Source organism: Salmo trutta, chromosome 31 (assembly GCF_901001165.1).
Source record: "Salmo trutta chromosome 31, fSalTru1.1, whole genome shotgun sequence".
NCBI classification, from domain to species: domain Eukaryota; kingdom Metazoa; phylum Chordata; class Actinopteri; order Salmoniformes; family Salmonidae; genus Salmo; species Salmo trutta.
The window spans coordinates 14,166,143-14,189,791 of NC_042987.1; the positions used below are offsets into that span (position 1 = coordinate 14,166,143).

Sequence of the window (23,649 nt, forward strand, 5' to 3'; positions counted from 1 at the left end):
AAACAATTTATAGAAGACCAAATTACTATGAATACTACTACAGTATTTAACACCAGAACGGTGGAATGAGGCTTTGTGGTAATATCCCTATTTATTATGTGAGTCAAGCATCCCTTTCTTCAAGTGAGGACGTGAGCAGTGTGTGTGTGTGTGTGTGTGTGTGTGTGTGTGTGTGTGTGTGTGTGTGTGTGTGTGTGTGTGTTTGGCAGTGGTAAGAACTGTTGTGCCAGCGGCTGGATCAGACCCAGGAAGTGTCACTCGTCTAGCCCAAAACCGTCACTCATCTCTTAGTCTACTGCAAGCCACTCCACTCTCCGCGTCACCATGCCAACGCAAAAAAAACCCCGCATCATTAAAAATCACCCACAATCTCGTTTGGTGCCAGGGAATATTCCAGCCAATTTCTGTACTCTACTCTCTCTCTCTCATGCAGAATGAGAGGAAATGTGTTTGACATGCATAGAGCATGCACAGGCATTGACGTTTAAATCAATCCAATGCTAATGCTGAATTTATCTTCCTCTTGCGATACCAATGTCAGCCGATTAACACGGGCTGAAGTTATGATGAACACTACTCACCACTTTGAGCTCTGGCACTGATCGACTCAATGTCCATTCTTGGCTGTTGACGAAAGAGTCTGGAAGAGAAAAAGACGCAGAACAAACAGCATTTAGTTAAGGTTACTGAAGGGTAAAGCAGGGTGTTGAATCCCGATCACTGTTTCGAGTCATCACCGTTTATTTCAGTGTTCTGTTGAACCAGAGGGAAAAAAACATGCTCTGCTCCCCCTCCTTGACTCTTTGTCCAGACAATGTTTGATGTTTGTTTACATTGCACCGAACATGTACTGTCTGTGGCTTGAAGGGAAGTGGTGCAATCGTGATTTAAAAAGAGACCTCTGGCGCACGCAGGAACGAGCAACCAAAAACGCACACAGCGAATTCAATTTAATAGCGAGAGAAAACCAGACTTGTTCCTACATGTTCATCTATTAATGGCAACACATATGGACATTTGACTGGAAAAATCACCATTTAAAAACTAAGTCTAGAAACCCATTCAAGAGAACAATTACAAACTGGGCGAAAGTCAGTAGCATTTTTCAGGTCATAACCAAATACACAGAGAACTCTTCTCCCTCAGGACATTATAGTAAAAGACTCAGGATCTGTCACAACTGTTTGACAAAATACCCCCTTCCTGTTTCGGGTCGCAGACCCTCTATTCCAAGCTAGCGACCCCCATGGAGATACCATCAACAACAGAGAAAGGTGGTGCCGGTGCAGACACACTGTCTCCAGGCAACAAGGGGCAAAACCAGGTGGGACCCAGTGTCTACACCAGGATAATGAAGACCTACAACACCAAACAAGGCAGCATCATTTAAGTGCACGTTTGGTGCAGCAACAATGTTTTCTCGTCTTGCTCAAAGCAAACAAAGAACATTGATCATCCAGAACAATAATCCAGAAAAATGTATTGAGGATAAACCAATGTTTCGATGACTGGAAAATATACAGTTGAGATTGAAATCATTTAAACAGCCTACAAATAGCGTTTTCAAACTATTTCATAATATCTGGAGATTAAACATTTAAAAAAAGAAAAACTTGGTTAATTATTTAAAAATGTGTCAACTTAAAAAAAATATATATATTCGCAAATGTTGTAACTTAGACTCATTCTAAGGTTTTTGTGTTGTGCCCAGCATCGGTTCAGACGCAACATTTGCATTTATTATGGATCCCCATTAGCTGCTGCCTTCTTCCTGGGGTCCAGCAACATTAAGGCAGTTACACAATAAAAAAAGAAAATATATATACATATATAGAGATATGTGTGTGTGTGTGTATGTATATATATATATTTTTTTTTTTTTTTGAGCAGTATATATATATATATACTGCTCAAAAAATAAAGGGAAAACTTAAACAACACATCCTAGATCTGAATGAAAGAAATAATCTTATTAAATACTTTTTTCTTTACATAGTTGAATGTGCTGACAACAAAATCACACAAAAATAATCAATGGAAATCCAATTTATCAACCCATGGAGGTCTGGATTTGGAGTCACACTCAAAATTAAAGTGGAAAACCACACTACAGGCTGATCCAACTTTGATGTAATGTCCTTAAAACAAGTCAAAATGAGGCTCAGTAGTGTGTGTGGCCTCCACGTGCCTGTATGACCTCCCTACAACGCCTGGGCATGCTCCTGATGAGGTGGCGGATGGTCTCCTGAGGGATCTCCTCCCAGACCTGGACTAAAGCATCCGCCAACTCCTGGACAGTCTGTGGTGCAACGTGGCGTTGGTGGATGGAGCGAGACATGATGTCCCTGTCGCGCTTGTCGTTGGAAATGGAGGACCAAAACGCAGCAGGAACATGTATACTCATCTTCTTTATTTATGGGAAAAGAAGGGAAAAACCAAACAAACACGTATACAAAAATAACAAAACGATGAACGACAAAATAACAGCCTTGAAGGCAACACAGCAATCCAAGGACAATCTCCCACAAATGCACAGACAAACACACCCAACTAATATAGGACTTCCAATCAAAGGCAACACCAAACAGCTGCCTTCAATTGGAAGTCCACCCCAATTAACCCAACATAGAAACACACTCACTAGACTACACATAGAAATACATAAACATAGACCACAACTCAAAACCCTGAAATAATAAATCAAACGCCCTCCTAACTAACACACCACCCTGAACCACATAAAACAAATACCCTCTGCCACGTCCTGACCAAACTACAATAACAATTAACCCTTATACTGGCCAGGACGTGACAGTCCCAGATGTGCTCAATTGGATTCAGGTCTGGGGAACGGGCGGGCCAGTCCATAGCATCAATGCCTTCCTCTTGCAGGAACTGCTGACACACTCCAGCCACATGAGGTCTAGCATTGTCTTGCATTAGGAGGAACCCAGGGCCAACCGCACCAGCATATGGTCTCACAAGGGGTCTGAGGATCTCATCTCGGTACCTAATGGCAGTCAGGCTACCTCTGGCAAGCACATGGAGGGCTGTGCGGCCCCCCAAAGAAATGCCACCCCACACCATGACTGACCCACCGCCAAACCGGTCATGCTGGAGGATGTTGCAGGCAGCAGAACGTTCTCCACGGCATCTCCAGACTCTGTCACGTCTGTCACGTGCTCAGTGTGAAACTGCTTTCATCTGTGAAGAGCACAGGGCGCCAGTGGCGAATTTGCCAATCTTGGTGTTCTCTGGCAAATGCCAAACGTCCTGCACGGTGTTGGGCTGTAAGCACAACCCCCACCTGTGGACGTCGGGCCCTCATACCACCCTCATGGAGTCTGTTTCTGACCGTTTGAGCAGACACATGCACATTTATGGCCTGCTGGAGGTAATTTTGCAGGGCTCTGGCAGTGCTTCTCCTGCTCCTCCTTGCACAAAGGCAGAGGTAGCGGTCCTGCTGCTGGGTTGTTGCCCTCCTACAGCCTCCTCCACGTCTCCTGATGTACTGGCCTGTCTCCTGGTAGCGCCTCCATGCTCTGGACACTACGCTGACAGACACAGCAAACCTTCTTGCCACAGCTCGCATTGATGTGCCATCCTGGATGAGCTGCACTACCTGAGCCACTTGTGTGGGTTGTAGACTCCGTCTCATGCTACCACTAGAGTGAAAGCACCACCAGCATTCAAAAGTGACCAAAACATCAGCCAGGAAGCATAGGAACTGAGAAGTGGTCTGTGGTCCCCACCTGCAGAACCACTCCTTAATTGGGGGTGTCTTGCTAATTGCCTATAATTTCCACCTGTTGTCTATTCCATTTGCACAACAGCATGTGAAATTTATTGTCAATCAGTGTTGCTTCCTAAGTGGACAGTTTGATTTCACAGAAGTGTGATTGACTTGGAGTTACATTGTGTTGTTAAAGTGTTCCCTTAATTTTTTTGAGCAGTGTATATATATAATGAGAGATTGACATGCATATTATTATATATATATATACACTGTGTGTGTATATATATATATATATATACACACACACACACATACATAGATATATATATATATATATATATATATATATGTATGTGTGTATATGTATGTATATATATATATATATATATATATATATATATATATATATATAATATATATATATGTGTGTACACACACACATACATAGATATATATGTGTGTGTGTGTATATGTATGTTTTTTATTTTAACCTTTATATATTTAACTCATTCTTATTTACAATGACGGCCTACCCCGGCCGACGCTGGGCCAATTGTGCGCCGCCCTATGGGACTCCCAATCACGGCCGGTTGTACAGCCTGAAATTAAACCAGGGTCTGTAGTGACGCCTCTAGGACTGAGATGGAGTGCCTTAGACCGCTGTGCCACTCGGGAGCCATTCACAACAGATTTCACAACACATTAAGTGTGTGCCCTCAGGCCCATAATCTACTACCACATATCTACCACACAAAATCCATGTACATGGTATGTGTGTGTATAGTGCATATGTTAGTGTGTGTTTGTATGCATGTGTCTGTGCCTATGTTTGTGTTGCTTCACAGTCCCTGCTGTTCCATAAAGTGTGTTTTTATCTGTCTTTTAAATCAATTTTACTGCTTGCATGAGTTACTTGATGTGGAATAGAGTTTCATGTAGTCATGGCTCTCTGTAGTACTGTGCGCCTCCCATAGTCTGTTCTGGACTTGGGGACTGTGAAGAGACCTCTGGTGGCATGTCTTGTGAGGTATGCATGGGTGTCCGAGCTGTGTGCCAGTAGTTAAAAACAGACAGCTCAGTGCATTCAACATGTCAATACCTCTCATAAATACAAGTAGTGATGAAGTCAATCTCTCCTCCACTTTGAGCCAGGAGAGATTGACATGCATATTATTAATGTTAGCTGTCTGTGTACATCTAAGGGCCAGCCGTGCTGCCCTGTTCCCTCGTTGTGGTACCTGACCACACGACTGAACAGTAGTCCAGGTGCGACAAAACTAGGGCCTGTAGGACCTGGCTTGTTGATAGTGCTGTTAAGAAGGCAGAGCAGCACTTTATTATGGACAGACTTCTCCCCATTTTAGCTACTTTTGTATCAATATGTTTTGACCATGACAGTTTACAATCCAGGGTTACTCCAAGCAGTTTAGTCACCTCAGCAATTTAGTCACCTCAACTTATTCTTTACAAGATTTAGTTAAAGTTTCGAGTTAAGTGAATAATTTGTATCAAATACAGTGCTTTTAGTTTTTGAAATTTAGGACTAACTTATTCCTTTCCACCCATTCAGCTCTTTGTTAAGTGTTGCAGTCATTTCAGTCGCTGTAGTAGCTGACGTGTAAAGTGTTGAGTCATCCGTATACATAGCTTTACTCAAAGCCAGTGGCATGTCATTAGTAAAGATTGAAAAAAGTAAGGGGCCTAAACAGCTGGACTGGAGAATTCCTGATTCTACCTGGATTATGTTGGATAGGCTTCCATTAAAGAACACCCTCTGTGTTCTTAGACAGGTAACTATTTATCTACAATATAGCAGGGGGTGTAAAGCCATAACATATATGCATTTCCAGCAGCAGATTATGATCGATAATGTCAGAATCCGCACTGAAGTCTAACAAAACAATTTATTTATCATCAATCTCAGTCAATCATCAGTCATTTGTGTAAGTGCTGTGCTTGTTGAATGTCCTTCCCTATAAGCGTGCTGAAAGTCTGTTGTCAATTTGTTTACTGTAAAATAACATTGTATCTGGCCAAAAACTATTTTTTCCAAAAGTTTACTAAGGGTTTGTAACAGGCTGTTTGGTCAGCTATTTGAGCCAGTAAATGGGGCTTTAATATTCTTAGGTAGCGGAATTACTTTTGCTTCCCTCCAGGCTTGAGAGCACACACTTTCTAGTAGGCTTAAATTGAAGATATGGCAAATAGGAGTGCTCTTGAATACAGGGTGGTTGTCATGTTTTTGCTGACAAATGTACTAAAATGGGAATAAAATAGACATTTCAACTTTCAAATGGTACCACAAAGATGGTTGGAGGTCCACACATCAGAGAATGTAGACTTGAATGGGAATATCTGTTGTTTTAAATTATACTGTCAATCCTCCATAGGAAACCTATTGAAATCATAGAAATATAGATAATAGAATAGACATGACCATTTATGTTGACATTCAACGGTGGGTGGACCGGCAGTCATCTTTGTGGTAGTAATTAGAAGTTACATTTCAATTAAATTTCAAGGTGTACTAACTCAATTTCAGTGGTCTGAAGCGATATATAATTAATAGAACAGACTTTTCTATGATTGAAATGACGCCGACCCTGTATTCAAGAGCATATTCTGTCTCAACTGATGGAGGGCACAACACAAAAACCTCAGATGATGTGAAATACGGTCTAAGCTACAACATAATTATTATGTGAATTTTCTGTCAAAAAAGTGATTTAATTCAAATGGATCAACACTTGAAAATAATTTCCTATTTACCCTTGAAAATAAGTACCTATTTATAGGCATCTAAGAAGTGCACTTTGCCATAAACAAAATGTTTCATTATTTGAAAGCGGTTGTCCAATCCATAAGTAGTCGTGTAAATCGAGAATAAGGGCCTCTTACATGATAATTAAAACATTTGCAGGATGTAGGATCAATTGTTGAAGAACATTGATTTTGTGTTCCTCCAAGGCTAATCGAAGCCATTCCAAAACACCATTAGACTTCACTTGAGCCCCTTTTTCCAATTAAGAAAGTAAATAGATTTGTTCACTAGATTCTTCCTTGACAAATGTAGTTTTAGAAGCAATAAGGTTGACTTAATACACTGACAATACTCCTGTATACAATAACAGGCCTCGTTGTTATGGTTATTTCACTTTAGTTCAAGATTGAGGAGTGCATCACCCGAGGTGGATTCAATCTGTGTTACACAGAGTGGTTCTGAATAGCAGTCCTTGTGTTGCTAAGCCCTCTCACTACCAGTTTGACTATCTTCTTGAACATGTTAGTACATGCTCTTCAAGGCCGATTTATACCCTACAGAGACGGACCATACGGAGCGTAGCGCAGCGTCGCAATGTCGTTTTTCCTCACAAAATGGGCGGCTCCTTGCAGCGCACTCCGACATTCAACGTACTCCCGTGCCAAATGAAAATTGGAACTTGCTGTATCATTCCTTGCGAAGCCGTGGAGGCAGTGTTGTGTAGTAGGCAATGAAGCTCGCTTGGTTCCTTGAATCTATAGGCTGATTCTGTTTGTAAGCTTTTAAATGATATCAAAAAGTCAACCATTTATATTTTCCAGTGATGAAGACATGAATCTCATGGTATGGTGGATATGCAAAATGGGTCAACTTTGAGCACCTTTTATCTCCTGAATGTTTTGGCATTCAGGTCCAAAAAGTAACTTTCTGACCACTTCTACCATGGGCAAACATGTAAGGAAAGTTTTGTTTAAATCAAAAGGTTTTCTGTCAAAAAGTGATTTAATTCAAATGGATGAACCCTTGAGAATAATTTCCTGTATTCAAGTACCTATTTATTGGCATCTAAGAAGTGCACTTTGCCATAAACAAAATGTTTCATTATTTGAAAGCGGTTGTCGAATCCATAAGTAGTCGTGTAAATCGAGAATAAGGGCCTCTTACATGACAATTAAAACATTTGCAGGATGTAGGATCAATTGTTGAAGAACATTGATTTTGTGTTCCTCCAAGGCTAATCGAAGCCATTCCAAAACACCATTAGACTTCACTTGAACCCTTTTTTTCCAATTAAGAAAGTAAATCGTTTTTTGTTCACTAGATTCTTCCTTGACAAATGTAGTTTTAGAAGCAATAAGGTTGACTTAATACACTGACAATACTCCTGTATACAATAACAGGCCTCGTTGTTATGGTTATTTCACTTCAGTTCAAGATTGAGGAGTGCATCACCCGAGGTGGATTCAATCTGTGTTACACAGAGTGGTTCTGAATAGCAGTCCTTGTGTTGCTAAGCCCTCTCACTACCAGTTTGACTATCTTCTTGAACATGTTAGTACATGCTCTTCAAGGCCGATTTATACCCTACAGAGACGGACCATACGGAGCGTAGCGCGGCGTCGCAATGTCGTTTTTTCCTCACAAAATGGGCGGCTCCTTGCAGCGCACTCCGACATCCGACTACTCCCGTGCCAAATGAAAATTGGAACTTGCCGTACCATTCCTTGCGTAGCCATGGAGTTTTTATTTTATTTACTTCTTTCACCTTTATTTAAACAGGTAGGCTAGTTGAGAACCAGTTCTCATTTGCAACTGCGACCTGGCCGAGATAAAGCATAGCTATTCGACAGATACAACAACACAGAGTTACACATGGAATAAACAAAACATACAGTCAATAATACAGTAGAGCAAAAGAAAACAAAAAGTCTATATACAGTGAGTGCAAATGAGGTAAGTTAATGCAATAAATAGGCCATTGTGGCGAAGTAATTACAATATAGCAATTAAAAACTGGAATGGTAGATGTGCAGAAGATGAATGTGCAAGTAGAGATACTGGGGTGCAAAGGTGCAAGACTTGCGTTTAAGAGCAGTTGGAGGCCACGGAAGGAGAGTTGTATGGCATTGAAGCTCGTCTGAAGGTTAGTTAACACAGTGTCCAAAGAGGGGCCAGAAGTATACAGAATGGTGTTGTCTGCGTAGAGGTGGATCAGAGAATCACCAGCAGCAAGAGCAACATCACTGATGTATACAGAGAAGAGAGTCGGCCAGAGAATTGAACCTTGTGGCACACCCATAGAGACTGCCAGAGGTCCGGACAACAGGCCCTCTGATTTGACACATTGAACTCTATCAGAGAAGTAGTTGGTAAACCAGGCGAGGCAGTCATTAGAGAAACCAAGGCTGTCGAGTCTGCCAATAAGAATGTGGTGATTGACAGAGTCGAAAGCCTTGGCCAGGTCGATGAATACGGCTGCACAGTAATGTCTCTTATCGATGGCGGTTATGATGTCGTTTAGGACCTTGAGCGTGGCTGAGGTGCCCCCATGACCAGCTCTGAAACCAGATTGCATAGCGGAGAAGGTACGGTGGGATTCGAAATGGTCGGTAATCTGTTTGTTAACTTGGCTTTCGAAGACCTTAGAAAGACAGGGTAGGATAGATATAGGTCTGTAGCAGTTTGGGTCTAGAGTGTCACCCCCTTTGAAGAGGGGGATGACCGCGGCAGCTTTCCAATCTTTGGGAATCTCAGACGATACGAAAGAGAGGTTGAACAGGCTAGTAATAGGGGTTGCAACAATTTCGGCAGATAATTTTAGAAAGAGAGGGTCCAGATTGTCTAGCCCGGCTGATTTGTATGGGTCCAGATTTTGCAGCTCTTTCAGAACATCAGCTATCTGGATTTGGGTGAAGGAGCAATGGTGGGGGCTTTGGCGGGTTACTGTGGAGGGTGCCGGGCAGTTGACCGGGGTAGGGGTAGCCAGGTGGAAAGCATGGCCAGCCGTAGAGAAATGCTTATTGAAATTCTCAATTATAGTGGATTTATCGGTGGTAACAGTGTTTCCTAGCCTCAGAGCAGTGGGCAGCTGGGAGGAGGTGCTCTTATTCTCCATGGACTTAACAGTGTCCCGGAACTTTTTTGAGTTAGTACTACAGGATGCAAATTTCTGTTTGAAAAAGCTAGCCTTAGCTTTTCAAACTGCCTGTGTATATTTGTTCCTAACTTCCCTGAAAAGTTGCATATCACGGGGGCTATTCGATGCTAATGCAGAACACCACAGGATGTTTTTGTGCTGGTCATGGGCAGACAGGTCTGGAGTGAACCAAGGACTATATGTATTCCTAGTTGTACATTTTTTTGAGTGGCGCATGCTTATTTAAGATGGTGAGGAAGGCACTTTTAAAGAATAGCCAGGCATCATCTACTGACGGAATGAGGTCAATGTCATTCCAGCATACCCGTCCAGGTCGATTAGAAAGGTCTGCTCGCAGAAGTGTTTTAGGGAGCGTTTGACAGTCATGAGGGGTGGTCGTTTTTTAAAACAATAAACCAAACAACATTGTAGCCTTATTAGAATCCCCCCCCAAAAAAGTATTTTACTGATTGACTACCTAAAAACAGCCATAAACCATGTACTTTTTCTTCCTGAGCATAAATGATGGCATTCTATTTTTAGCTGATATGGGTGTGAATACATTCCAGCAGCATATTAAACTGTGATGATCCTGTAGGTAACACTGGCAAGTAAATAATATTTGATATTTGCATATTATTTAATGATACATCGGATTATTTCATATAGGGGTGATGTGGGAAGCTAAAAGGATAGCTTACTTGCTGTTTTTAGCCATTTCATTGAAATTAGCTAACAGTGGTGATGTTTTAAACATGATTCTTCTTTGCTTTTACCACACATGGGAATACAACAACAAGAAAATCTCTCTCTGCTATTGCCCCCTTGTGTATGTTGCTATTGGGGGGGTCTAGGATCACATGGACCAGCGAGGGTATCATGTTACAGAAGGTGCATGTTGTTCCAAAAAAATCGGAAAACTTAAGGCTCTGCAGTTCTGAGTGAGGGAGTGTTTTTCACAAGTGGTAGAGAGCAGTTTAAATGAGGTTGCCACTCATTTTGTCAAGATTACTTAATTTAAAAAAATATATATAGACAAGAGGACAAATAAAAACACTGATTGTAGCTTTTTTACGCAACTCTTCAGAAACCTGTTACAAGAGCACTCTGACTTGAAGAGCTTTGTTGTAAACCGCAACGGTAGATTCCACTTTTCTTGAATCTCTGAAAGAGAGAGGGCCAAACACACAAAAGAAGACCCCGGAAATAGACAGCCTATCCAGTGGAATTAGGGGTCATCATACAAATGGGTCTCTATAGTGTTGTTGACCACTTAGAGAGTTAGGAGACTGGGGTGCCACACCAGAATGGAACCTTACGTTATTACTGACCATAACACCACCACTCATTTTTAAAATAACTTTAAAAGGCATGAAATACAGAGGGCAGAAGAACAGAGGAGAAATGGAAGACAAGTAGCAGTTATTCACTCAAAGCTTTACCTATCTATCTTTTATAAAACCATGCGACACATTGTTTGTGCTACACATGTTACATACTAGGCTGATATGCTGTGGCTATCCAGATTGTAACATACAGGGTGGCAAAAAAAAAGCACCCCATCGCTACCCAGAATGCCTGTGGAAACAGAACAGAACGAGTCCCAACGTCAGTGATGCACCCTCCAGAGGACACCGGAGCCCTTGTTTGTGTGAGATGGAAAACTGCAACCGCTTGTTTGTCGTGTTGTTTTTTTACCTCACCGCTCATGTCCACTCTAATAAAAATTACTATTCAATCCGAGGGCAGTGAGGCACGATTAGTACCCCCCTAATTGAGTTCTGAAAACAGAGGGAAGGAAAATGTGAGGAAAATACCACTCTGTTTGAGTGTGTGCGTGCGCGGGAGTTTTGTGTGTGTTGTGTTGTCGTCAGTGGGGAATGAGAGGGGAGGACAACCATGAGGTCTAAACCTCCACGCCGCTCTGAGGCCAAGATATTTTTTCCCACCAGCTAGAAATTACAGAGTGTGAATTTAGCTTGGAATAAGTATTTTTACATCCTTCATTGGTAACCACATAGTGGGTTGTTACCCACTGCCATTGCCTCTGACTAGGCCTAGGGTATAATTACCCTGAGCAGCAGCTCCATTGTCATAATTGTTCCTGAATCATATCCCTATCTTGTAACTGTTATGGCTCTGCAGCCCAATTCACAAAGCTGTCGACTCAATTCTGCTACGGCTCTTATCTGTAGAGCTCTGTAAATCTCTGAACAGCAGAATGTAATTTCACTCTAAGGGGATAGGTAAGTGACAAACAGAATCACTAGTGATGCAGACAGAGCGGTGGATGAGGTGGATGCTTGCCGACCTATCTATCCCATTGTGGAGGGCTATAGCAAAGCTGACTTAAGGGTCTCATCTAAGCTTTCTGTTGCTGAAGGCTTGGTATCAACCATTTCCTCTGAGCTAAATTGGACACCGGTGTTGATATGAATTCTTATTTAACCCGAGGTAGACAAATTGGATTTTTGAGAGATCTTTTGTTCCTTGGGTTCAGTCTTAGCTGACTCGACTTAGTAGAATATGTAGCAATGAAAGTTAAATTGCCATATAAGCTAACATTTTCTGTAACCCCAACCCCACGTTAACAACATACCATAAACATGGTTATGCACAAAGGAGGGTTGTCCAACTCTCAATCAAATCAAAGTTTATTTGTCACGTGTGCCGAATACAACAAGTGTAGACCTTACAGTGTAATGCTTACTTACAGGCCCTAACCAACAGAGCAAATTTAAGTACAAAATAGGTATTAGGTGAACAATAAACAAGAAATAAAAAACAATAGTAAAAAGACAGTGAAAAATAACAGTAGCTAGGCTATATACAGTAGCTAGGCTATATACAGTAGCTAGGCTATATGCAGTAGCTAGGCTATATACAGTAGCTAGGCTATATACAGTAGCTAGGCTATATACAGTAGCTAGGCTATATACAGTAGCGAGGCTATATGCAGTAGCGAGGCTATATGCAGTAGCGAGGCTATATACAGTAGCGAGGCTATATACAGTAGCGAGGCTATAACAGTAGCGAGGCTATATACAATAGCGAGGCTATATACAGTAGCGAGACTATATGCAGTAGCGAGGCTATATGCAGTAGCGAGGCTATATGCAGTAGCGAGGCTATATGCAGTAGCGAGGCTATATACAGTAGCTAGGCTATATGCAGTAGCGAGGCTATATGCAGTAGCGAGGCTATATACAGTAGCGAGGCTATAACAGTAGCGAGGCTATATACAGTAGCGAGGCTATATGCAGTAGCGAGGCTATATGCAGTAGCGAGGCTATATACAGTAGCGAGGCTATATACAGTAGCTAGGCTATATGCAGTAGCGAGGCTATATGCAGTAGCGAGGCTATATACAGTAGCGAGGCTATAACAGTAGCGAGGCTATATGCAGTAGCGAGGCTATATGCAGTAGCGAGGCTATATACAGTAGCGAGGCTATATACAGTAGCGAGGCTATATACAGTAGCGAGGCTATATACAGTAGCGAGGCTATATGCAGTAGCGAGGCTATATGCAGTAGCGAGGCTATATGCAGTAGCGAGGCTATATGCAGTAGCGAGGCTATATGCAGTAGCGAGGCTATATACAGTAGCGAGGCTACATACAGACACCGGTTAGTCGGGCTGATTGAGGTAGTATGTACATGTAGATATGGTTAAAGTGACTATGCATATATGATAAACAGAGTAGCAGTAGCGTAAAAGAGGGGTTGGCGGGTGGTGGGACACAATGCAGATAGTCCGGGTAGCCAATGTGTGGGGGCACCAGTTCGTCGGGCTAATTGAGATAGTATGTACATGAATGTATAGTTAAAGTGACTATGCATAATAGTCCGGGTAGCCATTTGATTACCTGTTCAATGCAAATAGCCTCAGGAACTCAACTTTGACCTGTGTACTGATACAGAAAGGCAGTTCTTTAAACCCAGCCTTTATGTCTATTGTGCAATTCTGTCATCACCATAAAATTAAAGTGGCAATCAGCAGTTGAAAAAATAACAAAGCATATTCACCGCCCCTGTTTTGATAAAATGGTGAGGGATGGGGCTGGAGAAATGTAACCACTCTCAAATTCATAGACAGGGCTATGGATGCAAGGACTGACTATCCATGATAAAAACAAGTATAGTTTTTGTTTACATTTACCTTGTTTACAAACATTGGAGTAAGGTTCTATTTTGTTTTATATATATTTTAATATTTTATACAAGTTTATATTTTGGGTTCTGATAGGGTACAACAGTGGAACTATGCTCCTGAGCCATTTATAAGTTATATTCTTCAGGAATCAATGGGTACATATCATTAATTTTATTAGTGCAAAAAATGGATGTAGCAACTTCAGATTGGCCCTTTAAACACCCCTAACACATCATTTGGGAGTGGTCTCTCAGACTCCAGCATGTCAATGGGTTTTGATAACTTGATTCTGAGAAGCTATTTCCCCTGAGAGGTGAGTTGCAGCAGCGTAGTTTGAGTCTCAAGCAGTCCTGGGGAGCAGAAAAATGTAGCTGGGGATCTGTGTGGCAGCAGACGCTCAAATAAGGAGTCATATTCAAGTATTAACGGGAGCCTCCATATCCCATCTCCTTCTCGACTGTCTCTGACTAACTCATTCAAACCCCCTCCCCCTCCCTCCACTCCTCTCCCAGCAGGTGGGTTTGCATTATCACACTGTCAGTGCTGTTTTGCTTGGGAGTGACACATTCTGTTTGTCATAATGGTAAACCTAATCAGTAGTGAGGAGCTTGGCTCAAAAAAAGGTCTGCTGAGGGAATTCAATAAATCATATACATCTTTCACACAACTCTGACAGAGAGTCTTCAGAGGTCAGATTCAAACTCAAGAATAGTAGAAAGACAACATTTAGGGAAACAGAAATGCTGTGGGCCATGATTCACAATGGCTGAACATTTTGTATGAACAGAGACATCACTCCAGATTTAAGTTGACATTTTTCATATTTGCAGGTCTCAGGACATCAGGAGACAAACCTAAAAACATCCACAATGAGTGCCCAGAGTTGGGATTGAACCAATGATACAGTGCATTCGGTAAGTATTCAAACACTTTGACTTTTTCCAAATTTTCGAACGTTACAGCCTTATTCTAAAATGGATTAAATCGTTTTTTTCCCTCATCAATCTACAAACAATACCCCATAATGACAAAGCGAAAACAGGTTTTTAGACTTTTTTGCACATTTATTAAACATATAAAACAGATATATTTACATAAGTATTCAGAACCTTTGCTATGAGACTCAAAATTGAGTTCAGGTGCATCCTGTTTCCATTGATCATCCTTGAGGTGTTTCTACAACTTGATTGGAGTCCACCTGTGGTAAATTCAATTGATTGGACATGATTTGGAAAGGCACACACCTGTCTATATAAGGTCCCACAGTTGACAGAGCATGTCAGAGCAAAAACCAAGACATGAGGTCGAAGGAATTGTCCATTCAGCACCGAGACAGGATTTGAGTCGAGGCAAAGATCTGGGGAAGGGCACCAAAAAAGTTCTGCAGCATTGAACGTCACCAAGAACACACTGGCCTCCATCAAAAGATGAATGGAGCAAAGTACTGAGAGATCCTTGATGAAAACCTGCTCCAGAGCGCTCAGGACTTCAGACTGGGGCGAAGGTTCACCTTCCAACAGGACAACGACCCTAAGCACACAGCCTAGAAAACGCAGGAGTGGCTTCGGGACAAGTCTCCGAATGTCCTTGAGTGGCCCAGCCAGAGCCCGATCGAACATCTCTGGAGACCTAAAAATAGCTGTGCAGCAACGCCCCCCCATCTAACCTGACAGAGCTTGAGAGAATCTGCAGAGAAGAATGGGAGAAACTCCCCAAATACAGGTGTGCTAAGCTTGTAGTGTCATACCCAAAGGTGCTTCAACAAAGTACAGAGTAAAGGGTCTGAATACTTGTGTAAATGTGATCTGTTTTTTAAATTTGTATTACATTTGCAAAAATGTCTAAAAACCTGTATTTGCTTTGACATTATGGTGTATTGTGTGTAAATTGATGAGGGGAAAAAAGAATTGAATCCATTTTAGAATAAGGCTGTAGCGTAACAAAAATGTGGAAAAAGTCAATGGGTCTGAATACTTTCTGAATGCACTGTACATATAAACCCTGGATTTCTGTTGCTATGTATTGGTCAGTGAGAGGCTTTGAAGCCACCGGTCGGCCATGTTGGCACACCCCAGAAGGAGCAGTCTTACATAGATATTAATGGGATTCTACAGTATTTCAAATAAATGTTTCATGGACCAAATTTACATTTATACTGATCAAAAATATGAATACAACATGCAACAATTTCAAAGATTTTACTGTTACAGTTCATATATAAGGCAATCAGTCAATTGAAAAAAATGTGTTAAGCCCTAATCTATGGATTTCACATGACTGGGCAGGGGTGCAGCCATGGGTGGGAGCCAGGCCCAGCCAATTAAAATGTGTTTTTCCCCACAAAAGGGCTTCATTACAAACAAAATACTCCTCAGCACCCCCCCAACCCCCTCAGACAATCCCACAGGTGAAGAAGCGGAGGTCCTAGGCTGGAGTGGTTATACGTGGTCTGCGGTTGTAAGGCAGGTTGGACGTACTGCCAAATTCTCTAAAATAACGTTGGAGGCAGCTTATGGTAGAGAAATTAACATGAAATTCTCTAGCAACAGCTCTGGTGGACATTCCTGCAGTCAGCATGCCAATTGCACGCTCCGTAAAAACTTGCTACATCTGTGGCATTGTGTTGTGTGACAAAACTGCTCATTTTAAAGTGGTCTTTAATTGTCCCCAGCACAAGGTGCACCTGTGTAATGATCATGCTGTTTCATCAGCTTCTTGATATGCCACACCTGCCAGGAGGTGGATGGATTATCTTGGCAAAGGAGAAATGCTCACTAACAGGCATGTAAACAAATTTGTGCGCAACACTTGAGAGAAATAAGCTTTTTGTACACAAAGAACATTTCTGTTTTATTTCAGCTCATGAAACATGGGACCAACACTTTACATATTTCTGTTTTTATATAGTGTGAACAGTCACATTAGAACTTTCAAAAAATTATACTTTAAGGAAAATGTTGAAATATATTTTTACATTTCTATGTTAACTCACATAATATAATTTAAAAGTATGCATTAAGGTGTCTGTAATAGAACAAATGTAGCAAAAACAAATCTAGACATTAATAAATGCATTTCTATAGCTTCCAAAATAGTTTTTACAAAGGTGGGGGAGTGCCAAGATGGAGGTGCTGTACCTTCAAAACAGCACCTCCTGTCTGTCATCTAGTGTATATATATGAATAATTGGATTGAACTCGCAGTATATGGAGCAGGAGCTGGCTGATTAGACCGCTGCGCCATCTGTCCACAATGAGTTAGAAAGGCCAATCTTAATTAATGGCTAAACTTAACCGTGGAGTTGTTTTCTGTTTTAACCCTATTCTAAACCTGCAATAGAAAAACTTTTCATGAATGAACTTCAGTTCTTCTGTGGGACTAAAAATAATAAATGCCAGGGCATTCTTAAACGCTCCACAAACAATTTAATGGATCTCTTAAAAGAGAGCAGTCATGAGATGAACGAATAGAGACTGCACATTGACACACAGGAGACTTTCGACAAATCTCAATGAGTCATGTCAATTCTAGGCAAGATAAATGTACCACAGTGAACATTTTGCCAGCCTGACTAGACCTAAAAAACAATGACGCGTACGGCATGTCAGATAGTCTAGTCTAAAGCACATTGTGTTTGATGGAGCAGGCCTGGGTTCAAGTACTATTTGAAATCTTCCAAATACGTTAAGCATTTGTTTGAGTCTGCCTGGAGTGTCAGGTAGGCGGGGTTCACACTTTTTTTTTTTTAGATCATTCCATTTGTTCAATTGCTGCAGGCAAATCCTATTTGAACCCAGGTCTATGATGGAGTGCAGTGTTGACTGACTTATGACTTCATTACACACCACCCCTCCTTTTGAGTGGGGACAGGGGCTTCAATACCTCAGCCATGGTGTGGGGTTACACCACCAAAGGGAAAAAAGGCATCCTGGAAAACAGCTCATCAATAGCCAGAGAAATGATATTGTAATGCCGACTAATGTGGCTATTGCAGTTGTGTGTGTGTGTGTGTGTGTGTGTGTGTGTGTGTGTGTGTGTGTGTGTAACTAAGGACTGGACTTCAGAGCTCTTAGGATACATTTTGCAGCCATGCAGGTAAGGTTGTCAAACACTTAGGCAGGCAGAGACAGGCAGTTAGGCCCGCCCTTGGCTTTGAACACTAGCTTGTAGTCAGTGTGATCGACACACCTACATTCCTACTGCCTGACCGACTGCCCTCTCCAAGTTCGACTACACTACATAGACAGTCACAGATATCACTAAATGTGCACTTAACACTACTACAAAGACTTTGGAGACCTTGGTAAAAAATCTTACAGGGAAAACAAAGAAAATTGCAAATCATGACGTGTGCACCCTTATTAAGAGCCAAGGATCAGAAGGGAACAAACCTTTGCTAAAGCTTATCAATCCAAAGTACTTCTAACGTTTTCAGGCTTGGTAAGTGTTTTTTTTCCACAGAGAAAGTGTGCATAACAAACTAAGACATGCTTCCCTACAAGTTTTTGTTTTCAATCTGAACTTCACCAAATTTGAATAAACCTTTCAAACTTTCATCTTTCATCCTTCACTTGTAGATTACCGAGGTTTGAGTGGCGGGTTTTGCTTAATTATGTAAATATGATGTAACACTAGAACGTGTGTTGTGTCATGCGACGCATTTGGAGCAAACCTGTCAGATACAGGTTTTCAAGTTCAACATTGTGCAACGTGTCATCTGCTAATGCCTTTATGAAAAGAGCAATGCTTAATTCAGATTTTAACTAAACTGCAAGGGATATACAGCAAACATAAAGTCTTTTCAACACATGGACAAATCGCTATAGCTCATTGTTGCATTTCTCATTCAACTTCGATGAGTAACTTCTCAAATGCACACTGGATCCCACATTGTCAACGCTAAAAGAGCAGCACTAGGAGACTGAAAAGATTTGGCATGGGTCCCCAGATCCTCAAAAAGTTATACAGCTGCACCATCGAGAGCATATTGACCGGTTACATCACCGCCTGGTATCACAACTGCTCGGCATCGGACCGTAAGACGCTACAGAGGGTAGTGTGTACAGCCCAGTACATCACTGGGGCCAAGCTTCCTGACATCCAGGACCTATATACCAGGCGGTGTCAGAGGACTCCAGACTCCAGCTACCCTAGTCATAGACTGTAATCTCTCCTGCCGCACGGCAAGCGGTACCGGAGCGCCAAGTCTAGGTCCAAAAGGCTCCTTAACAGCTTCTACCCCCAAGCCATAAGATTCTGAACAATTCATCAAATGGCCACCCAGACAATTTATATTGACTATTTACACTGCTGCTACTCGCTGTTACCTATCTATGCATAGTCACTTCACAAATTACCTCGACTAACCTGTACCCCCGCACATTGATTCGGTATCGGTACCCCTGCATATAGCCTCGTTATTGTTATGTAATTTTCTTGTGTTACTTTTTGATTTTATTACATTTCTTTAGTTTATTTTGAATTTTTTTTTTAACTCTATTTCTTGAACTGCATTGGTTAAGGGCTTGTAAGTAAGCATTTCACCGTAAGGTCTACACCTGTTGTATTTGGCGCATGTGACAAATAAAACTTGATTTGATTTGGGCTAGCTAAACACAGTGCTTAAAATGTCGCTCTCTCAGTTCCCCATCATTACAGTGTGTAAGCCCTCTTAATTTAGCCCTGGTTGGCTGCCAAAAGCATCTCGATGGCACGTCACCACCGTTGACCATTTTAATGCCTCCTGCTTTTAGCTGTGTCCCTACGAGGCCAGCGGCATTAGCTAGGGCATGCATTACCAACCACACTGGCTCGGTCTCTGGGAAAGCAGACTGTATAGTACTGTACCAACCACCCATACTGTTACTAATCAAACAGCTAATGTTAACTTAAAGCATCATAAAGGCAAACTCATATGAGAGAACAGGCAGAAGTAATCCAAATGACATGCATACACTCTATGATGCAAAAAGTTTTCAGTGATTACTAGCCAAATAAGAACACAACTGCATTTGAAACGGAATGCACGGAGGGAAAAGTAAATGAACAAAACACAAAAGCTAAAAGAGGAATGGTTTCTAACCTCTGGGGCCCGAAGCCTTGAAATGCCACCTCAACCTAAAGTTTCCCTTCCATGTGTTTTCAATTTGCCCTTTTTCCTAAGCGCAGCATACCCCTGTTCTTGTTGAACTATAAAAGGGAACTTTTTCACAGAGTGGTTGAGGGGGGGGGGGCTGTACAGAACCCGGGGCAATAAGTGCTGGAGAATATATTCATCAATCTTACAGGGAATCTTACCTTGACCTTTGCTGCAGTCGATGCCTGCCAGAGTCTCTATGGAAACTAACTGAGGCTTCTTATTCCCAGCCAGGGGATATTTGCCAGTCTGAGTCTCTTTGCTCGGGGGTTGGGGCTGGAGTTTACATTTACCGTTGGGCGGTTGTTGCTGCTCCTTCCTCCTAAAGCGGCTGGCTATGAGCTGCCACACGCTGGGCTCCTCATGGGCTGGTTTAGTGGAGGATGACAGTCTGGCTGGGTAGAGGGGCACCTCCATCACCTTGACCTTGCCCTGGCTATGGTACTGAATGTTCTGCATCCCTCCATCATTGTCTCTCTCGTAAGGGGGTGGCAGGGACCTCCCGGTGAGGTAGGAGAAGGGCCGCGAGGGGAGAGATGGCTCTTGCCCGATACTTTTAGTGCGTGAGCGTTCCTCTGCTGTCACTTGGGATATTTCCACTCTCCCCCGCGGCCGGTTCCTCCTGATCCGCAAACTGAGACTCCGGCGTAAGGAGCTCAGGGTCTTCTTGGGGACGTCCAGCCTGCTGGGGGGCTTGGAGCCTAGGGCTCGGGCTCCCTCCTTATCCTTCTCCTTGTCCTGGGCTGGTCGGCCAAAGAGCCTCCAGCGGCTGAACAGACCTCCCCCCTGGCTTCCCCTATGGCTGTCCAGCTCGTCCTGAGACCCAGAGGCCTTCTTCCTCAGCTCCAACATTGTCATACTGACTGGTCTCTGTTTCCAGGTCTGCTGCCGGACCCTAGAGACCTCCTTCTCCTCAGCCACTGTCCGCTGAGGGAGCACCCCTGGCTTGAGGCCGTCCACCGTCCGCAGCTCTGCCCTCCTGGTCCAGCACTGCTGGGGGGGACCGTCCAGAGATCCTGTAGCCACCCTTCTGAAGCTCTGCTGGGAGTGGGACCTGTGGGACCCGGGCTGCAACAGGGCAGGGTTGAGGTTGGGGCCTCCCAGCATGCACACACTCCTGGGCCTCCTGGGTTTGTCTGTTCTGTCCTGGTCACTTAGCGAGCCTCGTTGCTGCCCGGCTGGGGCTCCATACATGCTCACCACCCTCCTGCTGTCTGGCGCAGCACTGTCCTGGGATGGCTTCCTGCGGGGCACAGCCCGGGGTAGACGGCCACCACCAGCCAGAACACCACCATTATGCCCAGGGGGAGACCCTTCGTACTGGGGAGAAATGTCCTGTCCCTGGGTCTCTACCTGGGTCTTCTGTTGCTCTGGAGCTGCTGTGCCTGTATCTACCTCTACTCCTACCGCTGTAGTCTCCCAGTCTGACTGAGAAGGTTGGGCTGCTGCTGGAGCTGCTGAGTTATTGGAGGGCTGTTGCAGTTGGAGAAACCGGTCTGTTGTCATTTCCCCCCCATCCTCCTTCTCTACCTCCTCCTCCTCCTCCTCCTGCACTGCATCCTCCCTCCTCCTCTCCACTCTGCCTGTGTGGCTCAGGGAGGGCCACCTGCCAAGATCCTGCCGTGTCCTGCCCAGGCTGAAGCGTCCCTCCTCCCCCTGCAGCGCCTGCTGTCGTGCCCTAGTGCTCCCGGCTGCAGGATGACTTTGCTCCAGTGCGGCATATCGGGCGGCCTGGCCTGCCACCACCCTCGAACCCACCTCCTCACGGCCCAGAGTTCCATTCAGGATGACAGAAATGTGGTCCACCGTGGTCTTACCTCCTCCTGACTGGTGGGCTGTTCCAGCTTTACTTGTGGCCCCGGGGATAGTCCGCTCCGTTGCCTGACTGCTCAGCAGTAGCATGGCACTACCCTGCACTCCCCCACACACACAGGCATGCACAATCTAGCCCAATTGAAACACACACGCATGTGCACACATACACGCGCACACACACACACACACACACACACACACACACACACACACACACACACACACACACACACACACACACACACACACACACACACACACACACTCACTCACACTCCTCTCCCCGGTGTGGTGGTGTTTACGGTTGCTCTCCGAGTCCCTCACTTCCAGGCTGCATTCCAACCCCAGGCATAATCTTTAACCTTTGACATGAAAAAAAAAATAAGTCAAAACAAGCCTGAGCAAAGCTTCTGTGCCACCTGCATAACCCTAGAGCCTTATACTCAGCATTCAGCAGCAGCACTGCAACAGGCTGCAGGACGGTGGGTCGCTGGCTGCACTCTCTCCTCATTTCTACTTTGTTCTACTTCTACCTGTCCGACGTGAGGGTGAGCAACAGCTAAAACAACCATTCCAGTGTTTGCTTTGGAACAACCAAATGCATGTTGGTCATACCTGCGAGGCCTTGAGCAAAATTTGAAAAACTGAGACATCCTTCTTGGCAAGTTATGAGCAATCCTTTTTCTGCCGACCGGTGCAGACAAAACTGTTCATCTCTGAGCCCTTGCCTGCCGTACATAGCTTGAGGGAGTATGTCTGTTTGAACTTTCCAGCAGCCTCCCTACCCGTCGGGACAGTTGGAAAACAAGGACCGGATCCAAACGGGGTCGTCGCTCGGCATTAAAGCACACTAACTCCCTGAGCCGAGTTTCCCCTCGGGATCTCTAGAGGCATTTCAGTCCCCACAGAGTAAAATGGACGACGGTGAACAGTAAGAACAGGATCCAGGGAAGAGGGAGCTTAGCATCCGCTGCTGCTGCAGTCAACAAAGACAGGATCCCCAAAACAAACTGCTATGAAAGAGAACTCTGTGTCTCCAGGGCCTCTCTCGGCCTCCCTCCCTCTCTGCCTCTCTCTACCTTCCCCCGTCTCCTTTTCGCTCTCTCTCTCCCAGTCTCCCTTTCCATCAAGTACTCTACAACCAAACAAACGGGGAGAGGGGACACAAAAAAGGCAGAGATTTTCCCATGGCTCACAAGAGAAACAGGGAGTGGAAGTACCAGTGAATTCCTGGCACACAACTTCCATACAGCCAGGTTTTAGACGTTACTTAAAGCACTGCTAATCCTAGGGTCCGCCAAAAGCAGACCACATGGGTTGCACACAGGTGGGTCGGATAGCTTTAAAGGGCAAGACTGGAAAAAAAAAATCTGTAGCTCTCACTGAAAAAACAAACTAGGAAAGCTCAAGGCAGAGGAGCCTAATTGTGTGAAAGTAAGATTAAATCGCAGTCACCTAACCTGACAGCACTAAACGTAGATATATTTTATGGCAGGGGGCATTTTATTTTTCACAGTTTTGTTAATTACTGAAAGACTTTGTTTTCATAGAAAAGTCATCACTAACTAACTAATAATAATCACAAATCTGGTTTTGGGACCATCTCTGACGAAGTAAATTAACCTTTTGAGCGGGAACAATTAATAGCTCATAAGTCATTGTTAGGAACAGATTGGTTGCAATAAACTTGTTTTTTTAATGTCATTTCACTGATTAATTTGCCACATTCCAGCACTACATTCTGCTTTGGCAGAGCTTTGGTGTTCAATTAGGCTTGGTCAATCAAATGGGAACCAGTCAATAACGGCACAGCACAAATTCCGTGAGACACTGAGGCAATTGATGGTGCAGTCAAAAGCAGTGCACTATGTGGTTACAGAGATAAACATACTGTTGAGGGCCACTAGAAAA

At 43.5% G+C, this 23,649-nt stretch overlaps 1 protein-coding gene across 2 annotated transcripts in view; it reads right to left on the reverse strand.

Annotated features, from left to right (window-relative positions):
- LOC115169596 (arf-GAP with GTPase, ANK repeat and PH domain-containing protein 3) overlaps positions 1-23,649 on the reverse strand; it is a 222,258-nt gene that overhangs the window by 108,926 nt on the left and 89,683 nt on the right. The window contains exons 1-2 of one of the 2 annotated variants that reach the window (XM_029725357.1): positions 20,085-21,884; positions 582-640 (exon numbers count right to left, since the gene is read on the reverse strand). In XM_029725357.1, coding sequence (XP_029581217.1) covers positions 582-640; positions 20,085-21,825 — 1,800 coding nt within the window. In that variant the 5' untranslated portion in view covers positions 21,826-21,884. Of the gene's footprint in view, positions 1-581; positions 641-20,084; positions 21,885-23,649 lie in introns of those variants that run through there. The other variant, XM_029725358.1, reaches the window with a different exon arrangement.